Source organism: Ailuropoda melanoleuca, chromosome 7 (assembly GCF_002007445.2).
Source record: "Ailuropoda melanoleuca isolate Jingjing chromosome 7, ASM200744v2, whole genome shotgun sequence".
NCBI lineage: Eukaryota > Metazoa > Chordata > Mammalia > Carnivora > Ursidae > Ailuropoda > Ailuropoda melanoleuca.
This window is the reverse complement of record NC_048224.1, coordinates 140,904,729-140,925,189: the sequence shown is the minus strand read 5'-3', so window position 1 is coordinate 140,925,189 and position 20,461 is coordinate 140,904,729. Positions and strand designations below refer to the sequence as shown.

At 44.7% G+C, this 20,461-nt stretch overlaps 1 protein-coding gene across 9 annotated transcripts in view; it reads right to left on the bottom strand.

The window, feature by feature from the left end:
* TMCO3 (transmembrane and coiled-coil domains 3) overlaps positions 1 to 20,461 on the bottom strand; it is a 52,412-nt gene that overhangs the window by 28,908 nt on the left and 3,043 nt on the right. For all 9 annotated transcript variants that reach the window (XM_034665526.1, XM_034665527.1, XM_034665528.1 and 6 more), the window contains exons 3-8: positions 15,321 to 15,844; positions 13,041 to 13,220; positions 10,899 to 11,087; positions 9,860 to 9,988; positions 6,919 to 7,011; positions 5,270 to 5,456 (exon numbers count right to left, since the gene is read on the bottom strand). In XM_034665526.1, the coding sequence (XP_034521417.1) occupies positions 5,270 to 5,456; positions 6,919 to 7,011; positions 9,860 to 9,988; positions 10,899 to 11,087; positions 13,041 to 13,220; positions 15,321 to 15,764 (1,222 nt within the window). In that variant the 5' untranslated portion in view covers positions 15,765 to 15,844. The remainder of the gene's footprint in view (positions 1 to 5,269; positions 5,457 to 6,918; positions 7,012 to 9,859; positions 9,989 to 10,898; positions 11,088 to 13,040; positions 13,221 to 15,320; positions 15,845 to 20,461) is intronic.

The following is a 20,461-nucleotide window of genomic DNA, read 5'->3' as shown; positions in this document are numbered from 1 at the left end:
TATCTTGCCTCAGAATTTTGCACCATTCCGAATGGATAGTCCCATCAGGTTGCTGTTGTGTCCCTGAGGGTTGCACATCTTAGTGAAGAATGCTTCCCTCACAATAAATAATGGAGGAGTGGGACACTTCCAACAAACACTTCGACGGGTTCATGACCACTGACTCTTGACCATGGGAAATCTGTTAGGTCCTGAGTTCGCAATGACACGGCCATCTTCCTCCCCAAGTCCTCACGTGAGATTAAGGTAGTTCTGCCCTGTGCCCCTGATGGTGCTTCTTCTTGACTTTGAGGAAATACAAAATCTCCAGGCACACCTTACTTTTTAAAACAGCATTTGATGATATACTGCCAGCATTTTCTAAATTTTTAAAAAATTCTGTTCTTTGCCTTTCACCTGCTCACAGTCCAAGGTCTTAAATCAGTGGGCATGAACTATCTACCACCAGGGGGCAGGCGACACGGAACAGGGGCAGGGTGTTCCGGGGTGCCCAGTTCTCAGGAAGCCTGTGCAGAGAAGCAGCTCCCTGAGGCGGGACAGGGAAAGACACCCACTCACTGTGGTGACTGATGGGAAAGGTAAGTGGTATAGTCAAGACAGGTGAAAGTAATTACTCAGACTGAACTCTTATAAAGACACCACTTTCAATATTTTTTCACCTGTCTGCATTTTGCACTAAGCTTAATTTTTGTGCTTATCACTACTACAGCATTTAATTTCTTTCCTGTTTTCTATCCCTTTTATTAAATACTTTAAATGTAAGGAAAGTAAAGAATATGATGAATACCCATGACTATGCTTTGCTAAATTGTAAACTTTTGAGACGCTGGCTTCAGAGTTTTGACAAGAAGTAAGATCCTGAGACACTGTGGGTACTACCAGGGAGCCCCCAACCACAGCTGGACCCCTCCTGCCACACCCCCAATCAACACCTTAGTTTTCATGCGGATTATTCCCTTGAGGGTTTTTCTGCTTTAACATAATAACATCTATGTATTTGGGAACACTGAGTTTATGATTTTGTAATTATAAACTTTATATAGTCAATATTTCTGCAACTTGGTTTTTGTTTTGCTCACTATTACGTCTGAAAATTATCCACTGCTGATGCATAAAGATCTCTTTTTGAAACTGATATAGAATACAGCAATTAACCCATTCCCCAACTGATGGGCACTTAGGTTTTCAATCTTCCCACTACTGCAAGCATGTTACGATGAACATTCTAGTACATTTACCGGGAACACCCCCTTCCCTTGTGTTTTCACAAGGAGATTCCCGCTTAACCACTCCCAGCCTCCACCCTGGCCTTGCGTCCTACCCTACCCATACTGCTCCCACAGACAAGCATGGTCTACCTGGGCAAGGGGGAGCAAGGTCACAGCGGGGGGGGGTCTCTTGCAGGCCTGTGTTTTGCAGGGGAGGCCTCTGTGGGCCCATGCAGCACGGGGCTGGTAGCAAGTCTCATTCTGGGGATAGGGACCAAAAGCCACCATTGCCACATCTTCTGTGTCACCTTTCATCATAATCAAGCTGCTACCATGAGCTCTGGCTGCCTGACCTTTCATTGTTCTGTGGGTTCTGAGCATGGGCATGGAAGGCTGGAGCCATCTACTGACCCCTCTGGGGGTCTGGGCCCCACTATCCAATGTACTAGCCTGAAACCTTGAGAAGCGAAAAAGGAGAATCTGGGGAACACCAAACCCACATGTGAAGAGGCAGGTGGGGCGTCACCCTTGGGCATGCATTTCCTTCTGTCTCAGGATGCAGCTTTGAGGACATAGCTTTGCACACTTTCAAACTTTCCATAAATTATATCAGACAAGACATCTTCTGTATTTTATATTTCTTCCTTGATAGCATAATCATTAACTCATTTTTACATCTGCAGTACTCCAGTATATATGAACATACCATAATTTAACTGCTCGTTGTATTACTAAATAATTCAGATTAAAATTTTTGCTATAGAAAATAATTGTTTTGGGGGTGCCTGAGTGGCTCAGTCGGTTGTGTCTGCCTTCGGCTCAGATCATGATCCCAGAGTCCTGGGATCGAGTCCCCCATCCTGATCGGGCTCCCGCTCAGCAGGCAGTCTGCTTCTCCCTCTGCCCCTCCCCCTGCTTGCTTGCCCCCCCCCAAATAAAATCTTTAAAAAAATAACTGTTTTGAATATTCTTTCACATTTGAAGAGCTTTCTACGACGTGTCTCTAGAAATGGAACTTTCTGTTGCGGTAGTGTTCCCCAAAGCGGCTGAGAAAGCTCCCACTCCCACTGACAGTGCATGAGAACCCACGCTCCTGCTGACACAGGGGACAGCCGAGGACACTCCAGGGCGGCACATGTGAGGAATGGCCTGCACCTGCATTCCCCTAACCACTGCTGAGTCCTTCTTCAGGTTTACTCATCATGCACATCTCATCCCTGAGTCCTCCACTAGGATGTTTTGCCTATTTTCCAGTTGGGCTTCCTTTTGTTTTGATTATTGTTAAAGTTCTTGATGCATTCTAAGTATTCCTTCCTTGCACATCTTATATACATAGCAAATGTCTTCTCTTAGTTTGCAGCTTCTAAAAAAATGCCTTTTTAACATAAGTTTTACAAAGTTCAATGTGTTCAGGTTTGTCAACATTTTTTCTTTTGGATTCTGCATCTCGATTCTAGCAATCCTCTCTACCCTCAGGTCACAGGGAGTTTCCCATCTCTCTCTGGAAGGCTCTGAAGTTCTGCCCTTAACACCGAGGTGTCTAACCCACATCGAGCTGGCTTTTGTGTGTGGCTCAAGGGAGGGCTCTGATTTTATTCATCTGTACGGACAACGAATTCCCACCCACCCAGCGGCCCACACGCTCCCGCGCATGTGCGCGTCTGGCTGCCCACTCCCCTCCTGCCCCATCTGGCCCGGACATGCCATGCTGTCCAAGAACAGGGACAGGACCTCAGGGCTTGCCATGTGGTGCGGAAGCACCTCACTTCAAATTAATATCGGCTATTCTTGGTCTTTGGTCTTAAATAAACTGTAGGCTCAGTTTGCCAAGTTTCATGAAAAGCTTGCCAGATTTTTTACTGGGATAGCTGGGAGTTTATAAATTTGGGAGAAACAACATCTTTATGTATCGAGTCTTTCCATCATGAACACGAGGTCTCTCTTCAATAACATTCTGTACTCTTGTCCTCAAAGGTCACACACATTTTTTCAGAGATTTATTCCTAAGTTATTTTTTTGTGGCCATTATAAATCAAAGCTTTTCTTCCTCCAGATTACATTTTCTAATGGTACTGCAGGTGCCACATTTTAGCCTATGAGTTTAATTAGAAATTTCTACAAAGCCCAAGTTTGTCAGGATGCACACCTACCCCCCAGACCTGCAACCCCGTGAACACTCCTACCTTCTTACAGTTCAGAGCTCCAGGTATGCCTTCTACAAAATGAAAAGGCCTTATTCCTAACAGTCCATACACAGACTACGTGAGGCACTTTGTGTACGAGGTTAATGAAATTTGCCAACCTGGAAACATCCCTGTCTGTTCTCCTTTGCTTTCTTACGTTCCGGTGCTCGGTGCGCAGCTGGATGGACAGCCGTGCTCTCCAGCCTGCATGTGTCTGATGACACCTTCCCTTCTACCTGCTCTTCGGTGACAACTCTGATAGGTGTGCATGCCAAAGACATGAGACCACAAGCGTCCACCACCCGGAGTGGTGGAGGTGTGTGGATCACCTGTGTTCTTGGACAGGTGTCAAGCCCTCCCCTTTGTCTTTGCAGCTCTGATGTTGTATTGGGACATGCTTAGAGTACATTTATTTTCCTGTTTCCTCCTCGGTTCTGGAGTGGTACGTTCAAGCCAAAGGCTCACATCTTTCTCCAAGTCTGAACGTTAACAGCTGTTTCTTCCACTCTATTCTTCCAGGACTTCTACTGTATACAAACTGAGCCTCTTAGCTATTCTCCTGTCTCTTGGCACTCTCTCCTACGTCTTCTGTCTATACCGTGTCCTATCTTTGTGCCTACTCGAACTGAATAGGCGCAATTCCTTCACTTATGTTTGAGGGCCTCACGCATGCTCATCTGACAGGGGTTATGAGACTTTTCCACAAACAAGGAGAATTCACATCCTGACATCAGGTTTGTCACGGTCTCTCCTAGCCGGTGATGTCCTCACGCACACTGACATCCAGTGTGTGGGTCCTTACAGAAGTTGTTTTCATTCTCCTACTTGACTGCAACTGCCCCCTTCACCGCCTCTGTCGCCTGGGTCTTGTGAGGGGTGGTCCTAATCGCCAGGCTACGGGGACACTGGGACCCCCCCCCCAGACGGACCACTAGCTAGTCCAGTTCCGAGCCAGGAGGCCGCATCCATGGTCCACAGCCCACGAATCAGCGGAAGACACCAGACTGTTCCCAATGTTTCTAGCCTCTGGTATAAAACCCCCGGTGTCAGGCAATGGTGTGCTGCGTGTAGCTGCCAGTGACGCCAGGGGCCTGCAGCCCGTGACTGGTTCCAGGTACAGCAAGGCGGGTTTTACCAGAGAAGCCAGCCGCACGACTCTGGTTTTCTCTTCCCATATTTCCCTCTCATTGCTGTGTTGGTGCAGAGTAAATATCAGTGTGAAGTTACTACAACATTTTAACCCTGTTTTTTACTTTTACAAAATAAAAACAAAACAGTGAACGTCACCATCACGAGTTCCCATGATGTAAACAGCAGCAGTGAGACCCTGGAGTGTTCACCCCCAAGCTTCGGATACAGGCTGGCTTCAGCACATCCAGTGATGATTGGAGGCCAGCGTCTTGTGCACAGAGCTGAAGCTGGCACCAAAAAGGCAAAAGCCCCTTCAGTTGCCATAGGTTACAGAAATATATGTGTTCCCAGCCCAGCTGCAATTAGCGCCGTGGACAGTGTCCACCAGTTGTTCCCTTTCAGGCTGCAGGTCACAGACACGCCTGGTCTCACGTGGGGGCAGCACTGCCACGGGGTGGCTCCAGCTCGGGGGCGGCACATTCATCTCCTAAATCACCAATTCTCATTTTCCAACGTGGATTTGTTTCTTTTGAACGCGGTCCTCAAACTATCCTAAATTAACAAGCATGTAAACGCCACTTTCTTAGTCCATTAGAGATTTGGAAAAGCTGAACTGGGACCATGACTGCGAGGAGAGCCCCAGGGACAGGGGCATAGTTGTAATTTTTCTAAAAGGCCTTTGGAGTGAATTCAAGTCAATGACACAGCTAATACTTCAACACATACTTACAACACACCACCACCTACCTTCTTTTTCACCCCGGGCACTGCCCACGAGGAATCTGGACACTAAGGGTGTGCTCGATAAGGACAAGCAGGTAGAAATAAAGACGCTCTGAGTGGGTCTGATCTGTAAAAGGTGTCCCCATAACAAGCCAAATGCGATCATTAACAGCGTCATGTAACATGGTCCTTGTAAGGCTATCTTCCACACCTTCAAGAGAACACATTTGTTTGCGCACATTTAGTGACAATACGCAGAGCACATACACACACTGCCCAGTCATGGGCCTCAATCTTTCAGGAAGGAGCTCTGTCGTAAAGACAGCATCAGCACAATACCCAACGTCGTGATCTGAACACAATAAAAACAGCAACCACTCTTGTCGGCTTCCTGAGTGCTCGCTGTCATCACAGGGACTAAACACACGCCTCTCTCCGTGTAATGCATGTCCGTGCACATACGACCTAATGCTCGCAGCACGTCTCCACGGTGCAGAGCACTACCTCCCCCCTCCCTGGATGAAAACACGTGGTCCCATGGAGGCTGGCACCACCAAATAATCAAACACTGATGAGGCACCTCAGTGTTTTCTTAGTGCTGTTAGACATGATGGAAAATGGGGAAGAAATCAGGTTTGACTCTAAATCTCCAAGGTTTTCAATTGTGTTGAAGAGACACGATAATAAAGACTATCTGACATTTATACAAACAGGAATGGTATATACCGACAAAAGAAATTATCCTGAAACTCATCCTATCCTACTGGAAAGCACTTGTTTTCTGTTCAGCCCACACTCTCTCAGACAAAAACCAACTCCCGCACCCAGGTCCTCTGGCAAGAGCAGGAGGGGGTCAGCACACAGGCTCTCCGGCCAATGCTCAAGGCCCTAGGGCTTGGTCAGCCTTGTCTGTGCACTGACACACTATTCACCTTTCAGTGCTCTGAAGGATGTGGCCGCTTCCTCCCCTGCTCTGCTTCTTGATAAAAAGCCACACTTCCCTCAAAATCAGCCACATGAAAGCTAATTTAATTTATGCATTGAATATTCACCTTTTCTAGCATTTTTTATCTTTCAGAATTTATGCTCTAAAAATAACATCAGGGGGGCGCCTGCGTGGCACAGCGGTTGGGCGTCTGCCTTCGGCTCAGGGCGTAATCCCGGCGTTATGGGATCGAGCCCCACACATCAGGCTCCTCTGCTATGAGCCTGCTTCTTCCTCTCCCACTCCCCCTGCTCGTGTACCCTCTCTCGCTGGCTGTCTATCTCTAATAAATAAATAAAATCTTTAAAAATAAATAAATAAATAAATAAATAAAAATAACATCAGGGGCGCCTGGGTGGTGCAGTTGTTAAGCGTCTGCCTTTGGCTCAGGGCGTGATCCTGGAGTTCTGGGATCGAGCCCCACATCAGGCTCCTCCGCTGGGAGCCTGCTTCTTCCTCTCCCACTCCCCCTGCTTGTGTTCCCTCTCTCGCTGGCTGTCTCTGTCAAATAAATAAATAAAATCTTTAAAAAATAAAAAATAAAAAAAAATAAAAATAACATCAAACTAAAACCTATTCTAAAATGTTTAATTTGATAGCCCAATCATGTAAACACACTGAAAGTAAATAAACTCAAACCATACGATACTAAATTGGGGGCAACAACACTGCCTGGTGAGGCCCTTACCTTTCTCAGCCTTTCTGGGGAGAACTCCAGGCCAACAAGGAACAGAGTAAAGAACACACCGACCTCTCCCAAGGTCTCCACCTGCACAACAGACTGCAAACACAATTGTAAAACCACAATTTAATGTATTTCACATATGAAGTATACTTCATAGAACAATCGTACACTAACATACTCAGTGGGACCACCCCGAAAAAGCACAGTATTTTTTTTTAAACTAACTTTTTCAATGTGCTCTGTATCAGAGATAACTTGAACTTCCTGATTGTATGGTTTTTTTTCCCTTTTTCTTGATTAGCTGAAGGACTCTTCGTATCTTTTTTCCTAAGAACTGGCTCATGAATTCACCTGTTTTCAGGTTAGCAGCTGCACGGCTCTCTCCATCTCTGCCTGCCTTTGCTTTCCCTGGAGGATGGCCAGCACTGAACCGGAGTGGGGCATCTGAACCCCGAGTGCCCACTCTCACGTGGGTCTGCGCACAACCATGTGTACCCACTTGCTCCTGGCGCCACAGCGGGCCACACCCCACCGGTTCTGAGACACCGTGTTCTCGAGTGCTGTGTTTGTTCTGGTTCTTCGTTCACTATTGACTTTCCAGGCCATTATGCGATAGTAGAGTACGCTTTCTGCACTGTTCTATTTGGTACCACCTCCACTATTTACACTTGTGGTTTCCAGTGCAGCCGTGAACCGAACATACGAAGGTAAAGCACAGGACTCCACGTGTCCACGGCCGCCCTGACCTGCTGCGCAGGGACATACACACGGCCCGCCAGCCACCAACAGGACGGGCCCCATCCTCTTTCTCTCTGCCACCTCCCTCCTCTCTCTTCAACCTTTCTTACTCATCTTATTTTCACTGAATCTTGCTTACTGTCCATTTTTCCTGACACCATCTGCAAGCCTGTGTCCTTGAACAGGGAAATTTATTCCACTCCTACTCATTGTGGTAACAGATTTCTGCTCTTACTCCTTTTCTCCTGGCTTTTCCATTTCCTCACTGCTTTTACTTCTCTTCCCTTTTTAAAACGAAGCTGCAACCTATGACTTTACAGTAACTTACTTAAACCTGTTCTTCTCAACTTAATGAACACAAGCCTATCAAAGATAAACATTTGGCACCACCACCCTTCCTCCCTGAATCACCTCCCACTTCTGGCTGGTACGCCCTAGGATTTTTCACCTTGGTCTACTGTAATTACATTATTTTCCAAGGTACACCAGACTTGTTAGGAATTGTAATATTTGTAACTTCCAATTATATTTATTACTTTACTCAGCCTTTGTTTATTATTATTCAGCTTTAATTCTTTTTTTTTTTTTTTTTTTTTTTTAAAATTTTTTTTTNTTATTTATTTGACAGAGATAGAGACAGCCAGCGAGAGAGGGAACACAAGCAGGGGGAGTGGGAGAGGAAGAAGCAGGCTCATAGCAGAAGAGCCTGATGTGGGGCTCGATCCCACAACGCCAGGATCACGCCCTGAGCCGAAGGCAGACGCTTAACCGCTGTGCCACCCAGGCGCCCCTCAGCTTTAATTCTTATAAGCAATCTCTGCTGTGAATAAAAAATAAAAAAGGAAAATACATTTGTATTTTCTATTGTTTGTAAATAATCTGGAAAGGGAGGGATGGGACAAAGGCAGGAAGAGATTTTTCACCTACAACTAAAAAATTTTTTTTTTACCCACACAATTTTGTTCTCAATCAAGTGGAGATTACCTACTAAGAAAATTGAATTAAAACCATTCTTCCCAGGGGCATGTGGGTGGCTCAGTCGGTTGAGTGTCCAACTCTTGGTTTTGGCTCAGGTTATGATCTCAGAGACGGGGCTCTGCGCTCAGCGGGGAGTCAGCTTCTCTCCCTCTGCCCCTACCCCTGCTCCACGGGTGCCTTCTCTCCCTTTCTAATAAATAAATCTTTAAAAAAAGAACAAACCCAAAAGCCATTCTTCCCAGAGGCAACCCTGCCAAGTTGAGCCCAGGCCACAAGAGCACCTGCCACACCACTCACTGGCTCACCTGCCACGAAAGTCCTGGGCTTTGAGCTCGGGCACAGCCTCCCATCCCCCTGCCAATCAGACCCGCTGTTAAGATTACTTAGGGATGAGGATCTTTTTCACACCTTCTTCTGTTGTCCAGTCTGGAGAAAGTGCAGCAGTCCTTCTGCCCAGCGAGGTACGTCAGTTAGTGGCAGGGGGGAGGCTGCAAGTGGAGTGCCCACCCCTCTCCCCTGTCTTCCTGCCCCGTTCTACCCAGCTATGAAGGGCAGGGACGTTCTGAGGACTCTGCTGCTTGTTTCTCACCACCCTGTATTACTCCTGTGTGGGGCTCAGGACACTCATTCTTGGCATTCTGTTTTCATTTTGTCTGCATTGCGTGTATTTAGATGACACATTTTGGAGCCCACAAAAGCTTGGGAACCCTTCCTTACAGCCACAAAGTGCCATCGATACAGGACAAAACTCACATCAATCTGTTCAGCAAATAGCCTCTAGCAACAGCAGCCTCAGCACTCACCATGTCCTGGGGTTGTCACCACACCCCACATTTAGGCTTGATAATTCCTCACTACTTTACCAGCTTTATAATATGCTATAATTTTTAAACTTATACATTTAATCCAGCATTTTGAGTTGCTTTCAGTATCTGAATAACGTAGCTCATCGTGTTAGTGAAAATACAATTCCTAAAACTAATAAAATTTAAAGACATGAATGGATTTTTTCTCTAGTCAAGTCATCCATTCACTAATGAACACAATTATTTCCTTATGGTTTAGAAATTTCTTATGAAACTTTATAGGGTATCTTCTTTGATATGGTTTATAAGAAACTACTATCTCTATTAATTCAAGCTCAAAACTTCAAAACTCTTTAGTCTTTGTGAGTGTTTCTTTAGTATTCTGTTAAACGGATACTAAAACAGTTAAATTCTGCTCTTACCTTAATACTATTTAGTCCCGAAGGCCCCAGAAGTACACCACAAACAATATAACCAAACATCGTAGGCAACCCTATTGTTGTGCACAGCCAGCCACAAGGTAAAGACAACATTCCTATGGTAACAATGTCCTGGAGGAGAATAACCAAAAAAGAAACACAAACTTAAGATAACAGTTGGCAAGACAAGGAGGCACGGCTGCTTAGCAGAGAAAGCAGATGTTCTGCAGACCCGGCCCCTCCCAGTTTCCACTCTGGCCAAAACACGGCACACAATACCTGGGTTGACCTTCCCAGTTTGACTTTCTCGCATAGGAGTCAGCCACTCCCAGCACTCCCTGGGGATCATGCACCTTCCTCTCAGCCTGTGCTGCCGTCCTCTTTAAGACCAGCACAAATTTCGGCATCCAGGACTATGCTGGAGACCTGACCGTGTGTCTGGACCCCGCCAGCTTTCCCTGAGCAGGCTGCCCCAGTCATTCCACACCTGTTACCCACTCTGGTCCAAACCCAAGTAGTGATCTCCACCCATAACACTTTCAACTGCAAATCTTTACACAATCCCATACCCTCTTTTACTAGGCTGGCTTCCTCAGAGGGCACAGATGTGCCTCTAACTCAATCTGGAACGCCAGTCACCTGTGCAGAAGCCGGATCTCATCCCGCACCCATGCCTACACAAAGCCACACACGACCCCTTAGCCAAAGCCTCTCTGCCTCACCAGATGTTCATTTCAGCTAACAGAGCTCGAGCCCATCACAGTAGCTCCTGCCTTCAAAAAGACTTCCAGATTCTCAAAAGGAAAATTAATTTTCATTTTAAATATTAAAATGCCTTATTGTCTTGCGGAAAAAGTTAAAGATTAAGAGAAAATGTTTCAAGTCACAGAAAACGGAATTCTCGTGGAATCTCTGTTAGGAGGAAGGTCGTGCACCCTAGTTATGATGCTCAGAAAACAGAGCTCCATCTTACTTCACATGTGTACCAGGAAATGGGAAAGAGGGAGTGGAGATTTTGAGAGGGCAGCAAAAGACGGACTACCTTGAGGAAGTGGTGATCTGCGCGTGGAACTGTGGCATCCCTGGGCTTGGTCAAGACGTACCGGTTGTTCTGGGAGTCAATCAGCATGCTAAGACCCAAATCATCCTCCACGTCCCTCTTCGTGAGGTTTTGCTTGGAATTGGCCTCTTCTTCTACTCTGAGAACTGCCTCAAAATTGACCCCTTTCACCTGTAAGAATAACCAACATTGTGTAATTAAAAACAAGTAAATGTGGGGCGCCTGGGTGGCGCAGTCGTTAAGCGTCTGCCTTCGGCTCAGGGCGTGATCCCGGCGTTATGGGATCGAGCCCCACATCAGGCTCCTCTGCTATGAGCCTGCTTCTTCCTCTCCCACTCCCCCTGCTTGTGTTCCCTCTCTCACTGGCTGTCTCTATCTCTGTCAAATAAATAAATAAAANCTCCGCTAGGAGCCTGCCTCTTCCTCTCCTACTCCCCGGGCTTGTGTTCCCTCTCTCGCTGGCTGTCTCTATCTCTGTCAAATAAATAAATAAAATCTTTAAAAGAATAATAATAAAAATAAAAAAAAGGAAATGGTCTCAAGTTCCATTTTTAGAGCATAAATTCTATAGAAGTGACAGGAATGTTTCTAGTATTCTGTCATATGTGATGAAAGATCGATAGATACTCATTAACAAATTAAGAAAATTATTTCGGGGCACCTGGGTGGCTCAGTCGTTGGGCGTCTGCCTTCGGCTCAGGGCGTGATCCCGGCGTTATGGGATCGGAGCCCCACATCAGGCTCCTCTGCTGGAAGCCTGCTTCTTCCTCTCCCACTCCCCCTGCTTGTGTTCCCTCTCTCACTGACTGTCTCTCTCTGTCAAATGAATAAATAAAATCTTTAAAAAAAAAAAAATTATTTCAAGTAAAAAAGTGATGTAAGGGTCAAGTGTTTAGGGTTTCTATTTCTCCCAAACACCTACTCTACGTGACTCAGGGTATAACCTGTAACAAGAAATACATATTTGGTCTTCATCCCCCATCCTGGCTCACAGCTCCCACACGTGTGCTATTTCCTACATGTAAGGGGCCACAGGAGCACCTTACCAGCCCTTTGCAACCTCACCCGAGTTCACAACAGTGAGGAGATTTTTAGAAACCTGTTGGATAACCACAGACAGGGCTGGCCAACCAAGGAACCGACCATGTGACCTCCGGGAGGAGAGATAGAGGCCGAGTTCATCACAAGTCTACACAATGCGGCTTCCATTAAACCCTTGAAGTATGGGGTTTGGAGCGCTTCCAGGTTGCTCCACACATGGAGGTGTTCAGTTGGGAGGGAAGGAAGCAGACCCAGAGAGTAGGGCTGCTGCATCCACACTCTTCCACCCCTTCCACCTGGCTGTTTCTGAGCTGTATATTTCACATGTTCAGGTAACCTAGCAAATAAACTGTCTTCCTGCGTTCCGAGAGCCGGAGGAGGGGATTGTGGGACCCTCCAAGGTGAAAACCTGGAACCCGTGATGGGCATCTAAAATGGAGGGAAGTGTTGGGCTGACCCCTTGTCCACAGGGTCCGCACTGACCCACGGTGCTGGGGGCAGAAGTGAATTGGAAGCGTATGGTAGGGAAGCCCGATGAGCAGTGCATAAAGGACACACTCCTCCAAAGAGACACTCACGCGTTCTCCTCCCCTGCTACGGTTGGCGATGTCAGAGAGCAGCCATGCTTGGTGCTCACCCACCCCGAACTGTGTTCCTGTTTGCTTTTATTACTGTATGCTTTTCTGAGTCCTTCTTAGGACTCACAGTCAATTTCTGGCATTAATCTAACTTTCCCCAGAGAATGCTGAATATGTCACTGCAAGTGAGAGGTCTGAAAGCCTGCCTCGGACACGACTCCTAGAAGGACTTTATGGTTCCCCTGGGCAGATCAGCACTGAAACCTGACTGTCCCAGGGCGAGCTTCCTTGAGACCAGAGTCCCAGTCCCCCTGAAGGCAAAAGTGGGACAGAGATGAGGCACTGGGGTGGCACTGACAAAAACATGAGGCGAAGTAAAGGGTATCTAGTGTACTTCTGCGTAACCAAACCAAATCACTGTCTGAGACACACAGGTGTTTTTGTTTTGTCTCCATCTTTGCAAGCAGCCCGAGCAAAGAGGAAATTGTCCTGGAATACTACTTACTGATTTATTGTCATCAAAAGCATGTTCTTCTATTTCTTCCTCTAGACGATCGGCTGCCTTTCTCACATCTTCAAGAATTTCATCAAGTATGGATAAACTCTTGTTTTGATGTTGCATATTTTTGAGAGCTTCAACTTGATGTTTTTCTGCTGCCAGAAGTTCCACATATTCTGTCTCTTCCTGTTCATTGGTGAGAAATGAAATGTGAGGCTTATTGAGAAACAGACCAGGTTAGGACTTCCCAGCCCTCAGCTGCCCGGCCCGGCCACACCAACCAACGTGCTCTTGCTGCCAAATACATTCATAATCATGTAAATCTGACTCCGGTCAATGAGAGAAAGTTAAGTATCCTAGGTCACTCAAACATAATGGAGCTTAGCAAAATGTTTAGGGAAAACTATTTGTATGTACACACCAACAAACGTGATATGCTGCTGTAACTAAATTCTGAACAAAACCACTCACTGAACAGATTATATTCCAGACATCATGCCTACATGTATGGATGTCCAGCTGTACTCTAAAAACACTTGTGATACTTGATCATTGAGCTAAAAATTTCTAAGGATACACACAATTCCAAGTTACAAAGGAGAAACTGTTCCAGAAGAAAATGACAGCATTACTTGGGAAACTGACAGATGGTGCCAACAATACAGGTATTTTATACAATCGTATTTAAGCTCAAGCTATCAATCAAATCAACATCCCTACTATTAAGATACATATTCCTACTTTAAAGGGGTGGGGCATAGCTGGAACAGGGGAGCAACAGGACAGTCCCAAGGACAAGCATGGCTGTTTGACAGGCCTCAACTCAACATCATCCAATGACTAAGACAGCTACCAACACATGGACTGTCTCAGAAGTGAGGCACAAACCATGTGTAGAAAGCATGTGTACTTGGGTCAACATCAGTCAAACTCGTGTTAGTTCTCTATTTTATAGTAAAACCACCTCGAATCACTACCACTATGTGCCTATCTTTAAAACCAAGGAGTTTTAATGTCTCAACTGTCTAAAGGATTTGGGAAGGCAGTAGTATCTGTTCAGAGGACAGCATCAGGGTCGGTTTCCAACATACCATCACACATACTGAGCAGACATCCTACTGAATCAAGGTGGCCAAAAACCCTGACTCAGCCATCTACCCCACTACCGTGTTTCTACCCAATACACCGTACTTTGGTAAAGAAAGTTTACTAAGTCTGTACCCTCTCTACGTTTTAAACTTGTGATAATACCATCACCTTTCTGTGAAGATGAAATATTTCATATACCAACAGTCTCTGACTTACAATGGTTGGACTTAAACTTTCTGACTTCACGACGGTGTGAAAGTGATACACATTCAGTAGAAAACACAGTTGGGATTTTGACGTGATCTTTTCCTGGGCTAGCCATAGGCAGCGGGACCCTCTCTCACGACGCTGGGCAGTGGCATGGGGCCACAGCTCCCCATCAGCCAGCGATCACACGGTAAACAATGGACACAATGACAAGCATTCTGATTTCACTTTAAGTACAGCATTCAATACTTTCCGTGAGCTATTCAGCGCTTTGTTATGAAATAGGCTTTGTGTCAGATGATACTGCCCAGCATCAGTGTTCTAAGCACACTGAAGGGGGCCAGGCTAAGCAGTGGTGCTGTGCAGGCTAGGTGTGTTTACTATATTTCTGACTTGCTGAATGTTCAACTTAGACGGGCTTACGGGGACAAAACCCCATCATTAGTCAAGGTAGATCTGTATTTAAAATGCCCGGCACATAATGAATGGCATAAATGATAGCTTAAAAAAAATCATATAAATATCACATCTGATACAATAATAGTTTCATCTCACCATTTTAAAAATACTCTTCATTAAAATCCTTACTTAAATGTATGTATTTGTTTAAAATTAATCTTTGTATTTTTATTTTCAGTAGATAGACATTAAAGACAGCCAACCTTCACACTAAAAAGAATTGTCAGAAACTCAAAATGTTGATTGCGATTACAAATATATTTATTTCCACGTCAGTTTACTGGGATAACTTGAGTCACTATTTTAATTACCTGCAGATTTCCACAACAGAGAAAAGCATTAGAACAAGTCCTAAAAGTCACAAAATGGAGCTATGCTAAGATATCATGCACAAGGTAGGGACGTTTCTGGTACGTGTTTTGCTGTGACCACGTGCCTGACAGACCACAGCTACTGAAGAACCCGCGCCCACCCCGCTCTCCCCGGATTCCTACTGGCCCTGCTCTCTGGCTCAGGGCTGGGCGGACTGACCTTTATCGCAGCCTCTCTCAGGGCCTCCAGGCGCTGCCTGCTGCTCTCCTTCATGTTCACGACATCTCTGTAGTCTCCCTGTAGGGCTCTCTGGAGGCCATGGATCGCCTGGAACACTGAGTTTTCACTTTCATTCAGCTCTTTTTGGAAAATTTCAAATGTGTGCACCTGAAACAGTTTCTCTTCATCTGAAAGGCTAACGTCTTTTTCTACTGCTCTGATTGCGCTTTTCAGTTTGTTCAGAACCACACTCTTTTGGCGAAGAAGCCCAGAGAGCTTTCTGCAACTATCGAGGACCCAATGTTTCCTCTGAGTGATGGCTGCTCCTCGGCCTCGGTGTAACTTGATGGCATGTTTGGCTACCTCTTCATGTTCCGCAGCCTCAGCCATCAGACAAAGCAGTGGAAGCAACATCCAGAAGTAATTCTTCTCCAAAACCTTCATGATCCAGTTTTAGAGGGCAGGGCAACACTGTCCGAAGGCTTCTGCTAAGGTGAGCTTGCATTTTACATACACATTTTCACCTGAAAAAGAGATCTACCATCACATATAGTTGAACAATGATTCATTACTATTCAGATCAGAGTTAAAAGTATTAAATAATTGGGGCGCCTGGGTAGCGCAGTCGTTAAGCGTCTGCCTTCGGCTCAGGGCGTGATCCCGGTGTTCCGGGATCGAGTCCCACATCAGGCTCCTCCGCTAGGAGCCTGCTTCTTCCCCTCCCACTCCCCTGCTGTGCTCCCTCTCTCGCTGGCTGTCTCTCTGTCAAATAAATAAATAAAATCTTTCAAAAAAAGTATTAAATAATTACATTCAGAAACTATCACTTTTTTGAAGATGTTATTTTTCCTAGATAAACATTAATATCTGAACTATTATACCTGGATTTAAGTCAAATACTGCATATTAAAGTACAGGGCCTGGTAAAGAATTGAGATTAAAGGTTATGTCGAATTTAAAGTTTTTTTTGTTTTTTTTGTTTTTAAAAGAAACAGCCTCAGACACCTATTAAATTTACTGTGTGCATCTCTTCAATCAATGGCGCTGGGAAAATCGGACAGCTACATGCAGAAGAATGACACTCGACCACTCTCTCACACCATACACAAAGATAAACTCCACATGGATGACAGACCTCGATGTGAGACAGGAATCCATCAAAATCCTAGAGGAGAGCATAGACAGCAACCTCTACGACATCAGCCATAGCAACTTTTTCACGACACATCTCCACAGGCAAGAGAAACAAAAGAAAAAATGAACTTTTGGGACTTCATCAAAATAAAAAGTTTCTGCACGGCAAAGAACAGTCATCAAAACAAAGAGGCAACCCACGGAATGGGAGAAGATATTTGCAAATGAAACTACAGATAAAAGGCTTGTATCCAAGATCCATAAAGAACTTCTCAACAGTAAACGAGAAACAAATAATCAAATCAAAAAATGGGCAGAAGATATAAACACTTTTCCAATGAAGACATACAAATGCCTAACAGACACATGGAAAAAATGTTCAACATCATTAGCCATCAGGGAAATTCAAATCAAATCCACACTGAGATACCACCTTACACCAGTTAGAATGGCAAAAATTGACAAGGCAGGAAACAACAAATGTTGGAGAGGATGTGGAGAAAGGGGAACCCTCTCACACTGTTGGTGGGAATGCAAGTTGGTACAGCCACTTTGGAAAACAGGGTGGAGGTCCCTCAAAAAGTTAAAAATAGAGCTACCCTATGACCCAGCCATTGCACTACTGGGTATTTATCCCAAAGATACAGACGTAGTGAAGAGAAGGGCCATATGCACCCCAATGTTCATAGCAGCATTGTCCACAATAGCTAAATCGTGGAAGGAGCCGAGATGCGCTTCAACAGATGACTGGATTAAGAAGATGTGGTCCATATATACAATGGAATATTACTCAGCCATCAAAAAGAACGATTTCACACATTTGCCGCAACATGGACGGCACTGGACAAGATAATGCTAAGTGAAATAAGTCAAGCAGAGAAAGACAATTATCATATGGTTTCACTCATTTATGGAACCTAAGAAATAGGAAGATCAGTAGGAGAAGGAAGGGAAGAATGAAGGGGGGATGAACAGAAGGGGGAACGAACCACGAAAGACTATGGACTCTGGGAAACAAACTGCGGGTTTCAGAGGGGAGGGGAGTGGGGGATTGGGCTAGCCCGGTGATGGGTAGTAAGGAGGGCATGTATTGCATGGAGCACTGGGTGTTATATGCAAACAATGAATCATGGAACACTACACTAAAAACTAATGATGTACTGTATGGTAACTAGCATAACATAATAAAAAATTTTAAAAAACCTGTGTGCAAAAGACAAAAATCAATTTGACTTAAGAGGGTTCACGTATTAAAGGCCAGAAAATACCATCAACTTCCACTATCTCAGATCAGTGAACCACCTGGAGGAAACATGCTCCACATCATATCTGAATGAAACCCTTTGAGCTCTACCATATTGTTTCCCTTCCAAAATCATTAGGTATTTTGCTAATTTCCAGAGTCACAGATGTCAAACACAGAAAAAGAAACTCACAAAACACACCTGGATCAACAGGGCTTTATTAGATGTTCACACATTCTCTATCATTCAAATTTAGGCTCCTTCTCTTCAGGAAGTGCCCAGGCACTGTGTGTGAATTTACCCTGGCAGGTGAAGCACAGACAGGACCCTGACCACGGCGGGCTGGAGGTTTCACGGAAGGCTGTGGTGTAGGCAGCAGTGGGTCCTGCGCTGTGCTGTCCTGCTTACACCAGGAGGCAGGGCCGTGTCCTCCAGAGGAGACAGTGATCAGGGAGCAGGTACAAGCTGGGTCAGCAAGACCACCAAGAAGGAATCACCTCAGAGGCAGGAAAACGGAGAACAAAGAAGGAAGAAGTAACAAACACAAGACAGGCCAAGCAAGCTGCATCCTAAAAGATAACCACTAAACCTGGCAACTAGGTCACTGAGCACAGGTAGCTATATCAAAAAAGAAAATAAAACAAACAAAACAAAGCCATTTACACAAAACTTGCAGTTTAAAGAAAACAAAATATTAATATAAATGAATCATTAATAGCAGCATCCCACGGATTATCACATCAATGTACCAGTTATTTCCCCTCCCTGGGGATCTGTTTCCTCAAACACGTATCTGTACGTCAGTTCCACTAGTAATCCCGACTCCCACAAGTTTAATCTGGTTTCCCAGGCAAAACAGATCAGATGCAGCAAAAAGAAGACTGACGTTTCTAGAGATAAAATTCTGACCAGACCAAGAAATGACAGCCAAGAGAAAGTGGAGACAAAACAGAGCTTCTGAAAAATCAGCACAAGAACTCTGCAAAGACTAGCCGTCCGGGGGTCTGGTGAGGGTTGAACCAACAATACCACTGCTGGAAGACAGGAGGGACACCTGCCAATCAAAAGTCACCAGGAAAATATTATATTCTGGCTCAATATTCTGGTTAAAAAGTCAGGAAACTCCTCAATTTCAATACATTTTTTAAACCTTTGGCTCCTGATGTCACATAGAGAATTCACGTACCTACAATAGCTCCCTTTTTCCCCCAAAAAAGTAGGATACATGAGAACATGCTGTCTAAATCACCCAACTTTATGTTACAGTTTGAATAGAACTTTAAGTAAATGTTACCACCTTAAAAATAAATAAATGATTACCTAATCACAGTAATGCCTAGCAACGGAGTTAATCTGCCATTTTAATGACTCATTTTATTGTTAAGCTTCTATTGTTTGAGGGGACAGAAAGAATTCAATCACTACTTCAGAAGTGCATGCTTTTTTAATATTTTTCAGAACCAAGACAGAAATTTCTGAAGCTTTGTCAATGTTTCCCATTTTCCCTAAAAGATCTCAAAAAGTGACTCTTTTATGGATTTCAGACTTCAGACAAATAACCCCCCACACAGACTATGAACAACATGCCTCTATTAATCTCTGGTTCCTTCCCCAAACAATCCTGAAATTAATTAGTTATAACTCTACCCTACAACACATGAGAGACCATTAATTTTTATGAGAAATCATTGAGAATTTTAGTTGTGGTTGTATCTCCAACCAAAACAATCTTATATCATGAACATGAAACTGTAATTTTACAGACTCTGAAAACATGAATCACTCCTTCTTCATAAATTCAATTTCATCTTACCTTCAAACTTGGCTACCAAACCCCATGGACTACTAAATCGTAGCGTGCTTTTTCTTAAGTAACAAACATTTTAGCTCCAGTGTTTTGTTACTATTACCTTCAATTATTTAAAAAAAAAAAAAAAAAAAGGACTTTGGATTTACTGTGTTTTTATAATGAATTCCTAGAATTTCTATATCTTTTTTTTTTTTAAGATTGTATTTATTTCTTTGAGAGGGAGAAACGGAGCGTACATGTGTGCCTGAGCACGGGGAAGAGGCAGAGGGAGAAGCAGGCTCCCTGCTGAGCACAGAGGCCAAAGCTGGGCTTAATACCACGACCTGGGATCAGGACCTGAGCCGAAGGTGGACGCTTCACCGACTATGCCACCCCGGCGGCCCCCGAATTTCTTGATTCACTGATCCAATCTTAGTGGATCTCAAGTATGCGTGAGGACAGCCTATCACAGAGGCCCTACCACTCCTTTTACACAGCATCGTGGAGTGACAAACTGTGGAGGGGAGAGCAGATAGGGGCTGTCAGGGGTCAGGGAAGGGGAAGAGGGACCCTGTGGATGGAAACGCTCTGCGTCTTGGCAGCGTTGGTGGCCCCAGGAATCCACACATGACAGAGTCACACAGATGTGAGCACACACACGAGCGCATGTGGAACAGGCCGCCTGAGCAGTGGGTGGAGCGGATCAATACACTCTTCTGTTTATACCATATGTTTTGTCAGGAGCTATCATCGGGGAAATCTGGGTGAAGGATCTATGGGATTTCTCTGTATTAGTTCTTATAACTGTATAGAAGTTTATAATTATCTTAAAATAAAGTTTAAAAATTTCAATATAAAGGCTTACGGTTTCCCACTAAACCCTTATTATGTGTAATGATCACCATTTACATTGCAGAACAAGAAAACATGCCCATGACATTTTCTATATTTTAAACTAGGAAACGCCCTAAACC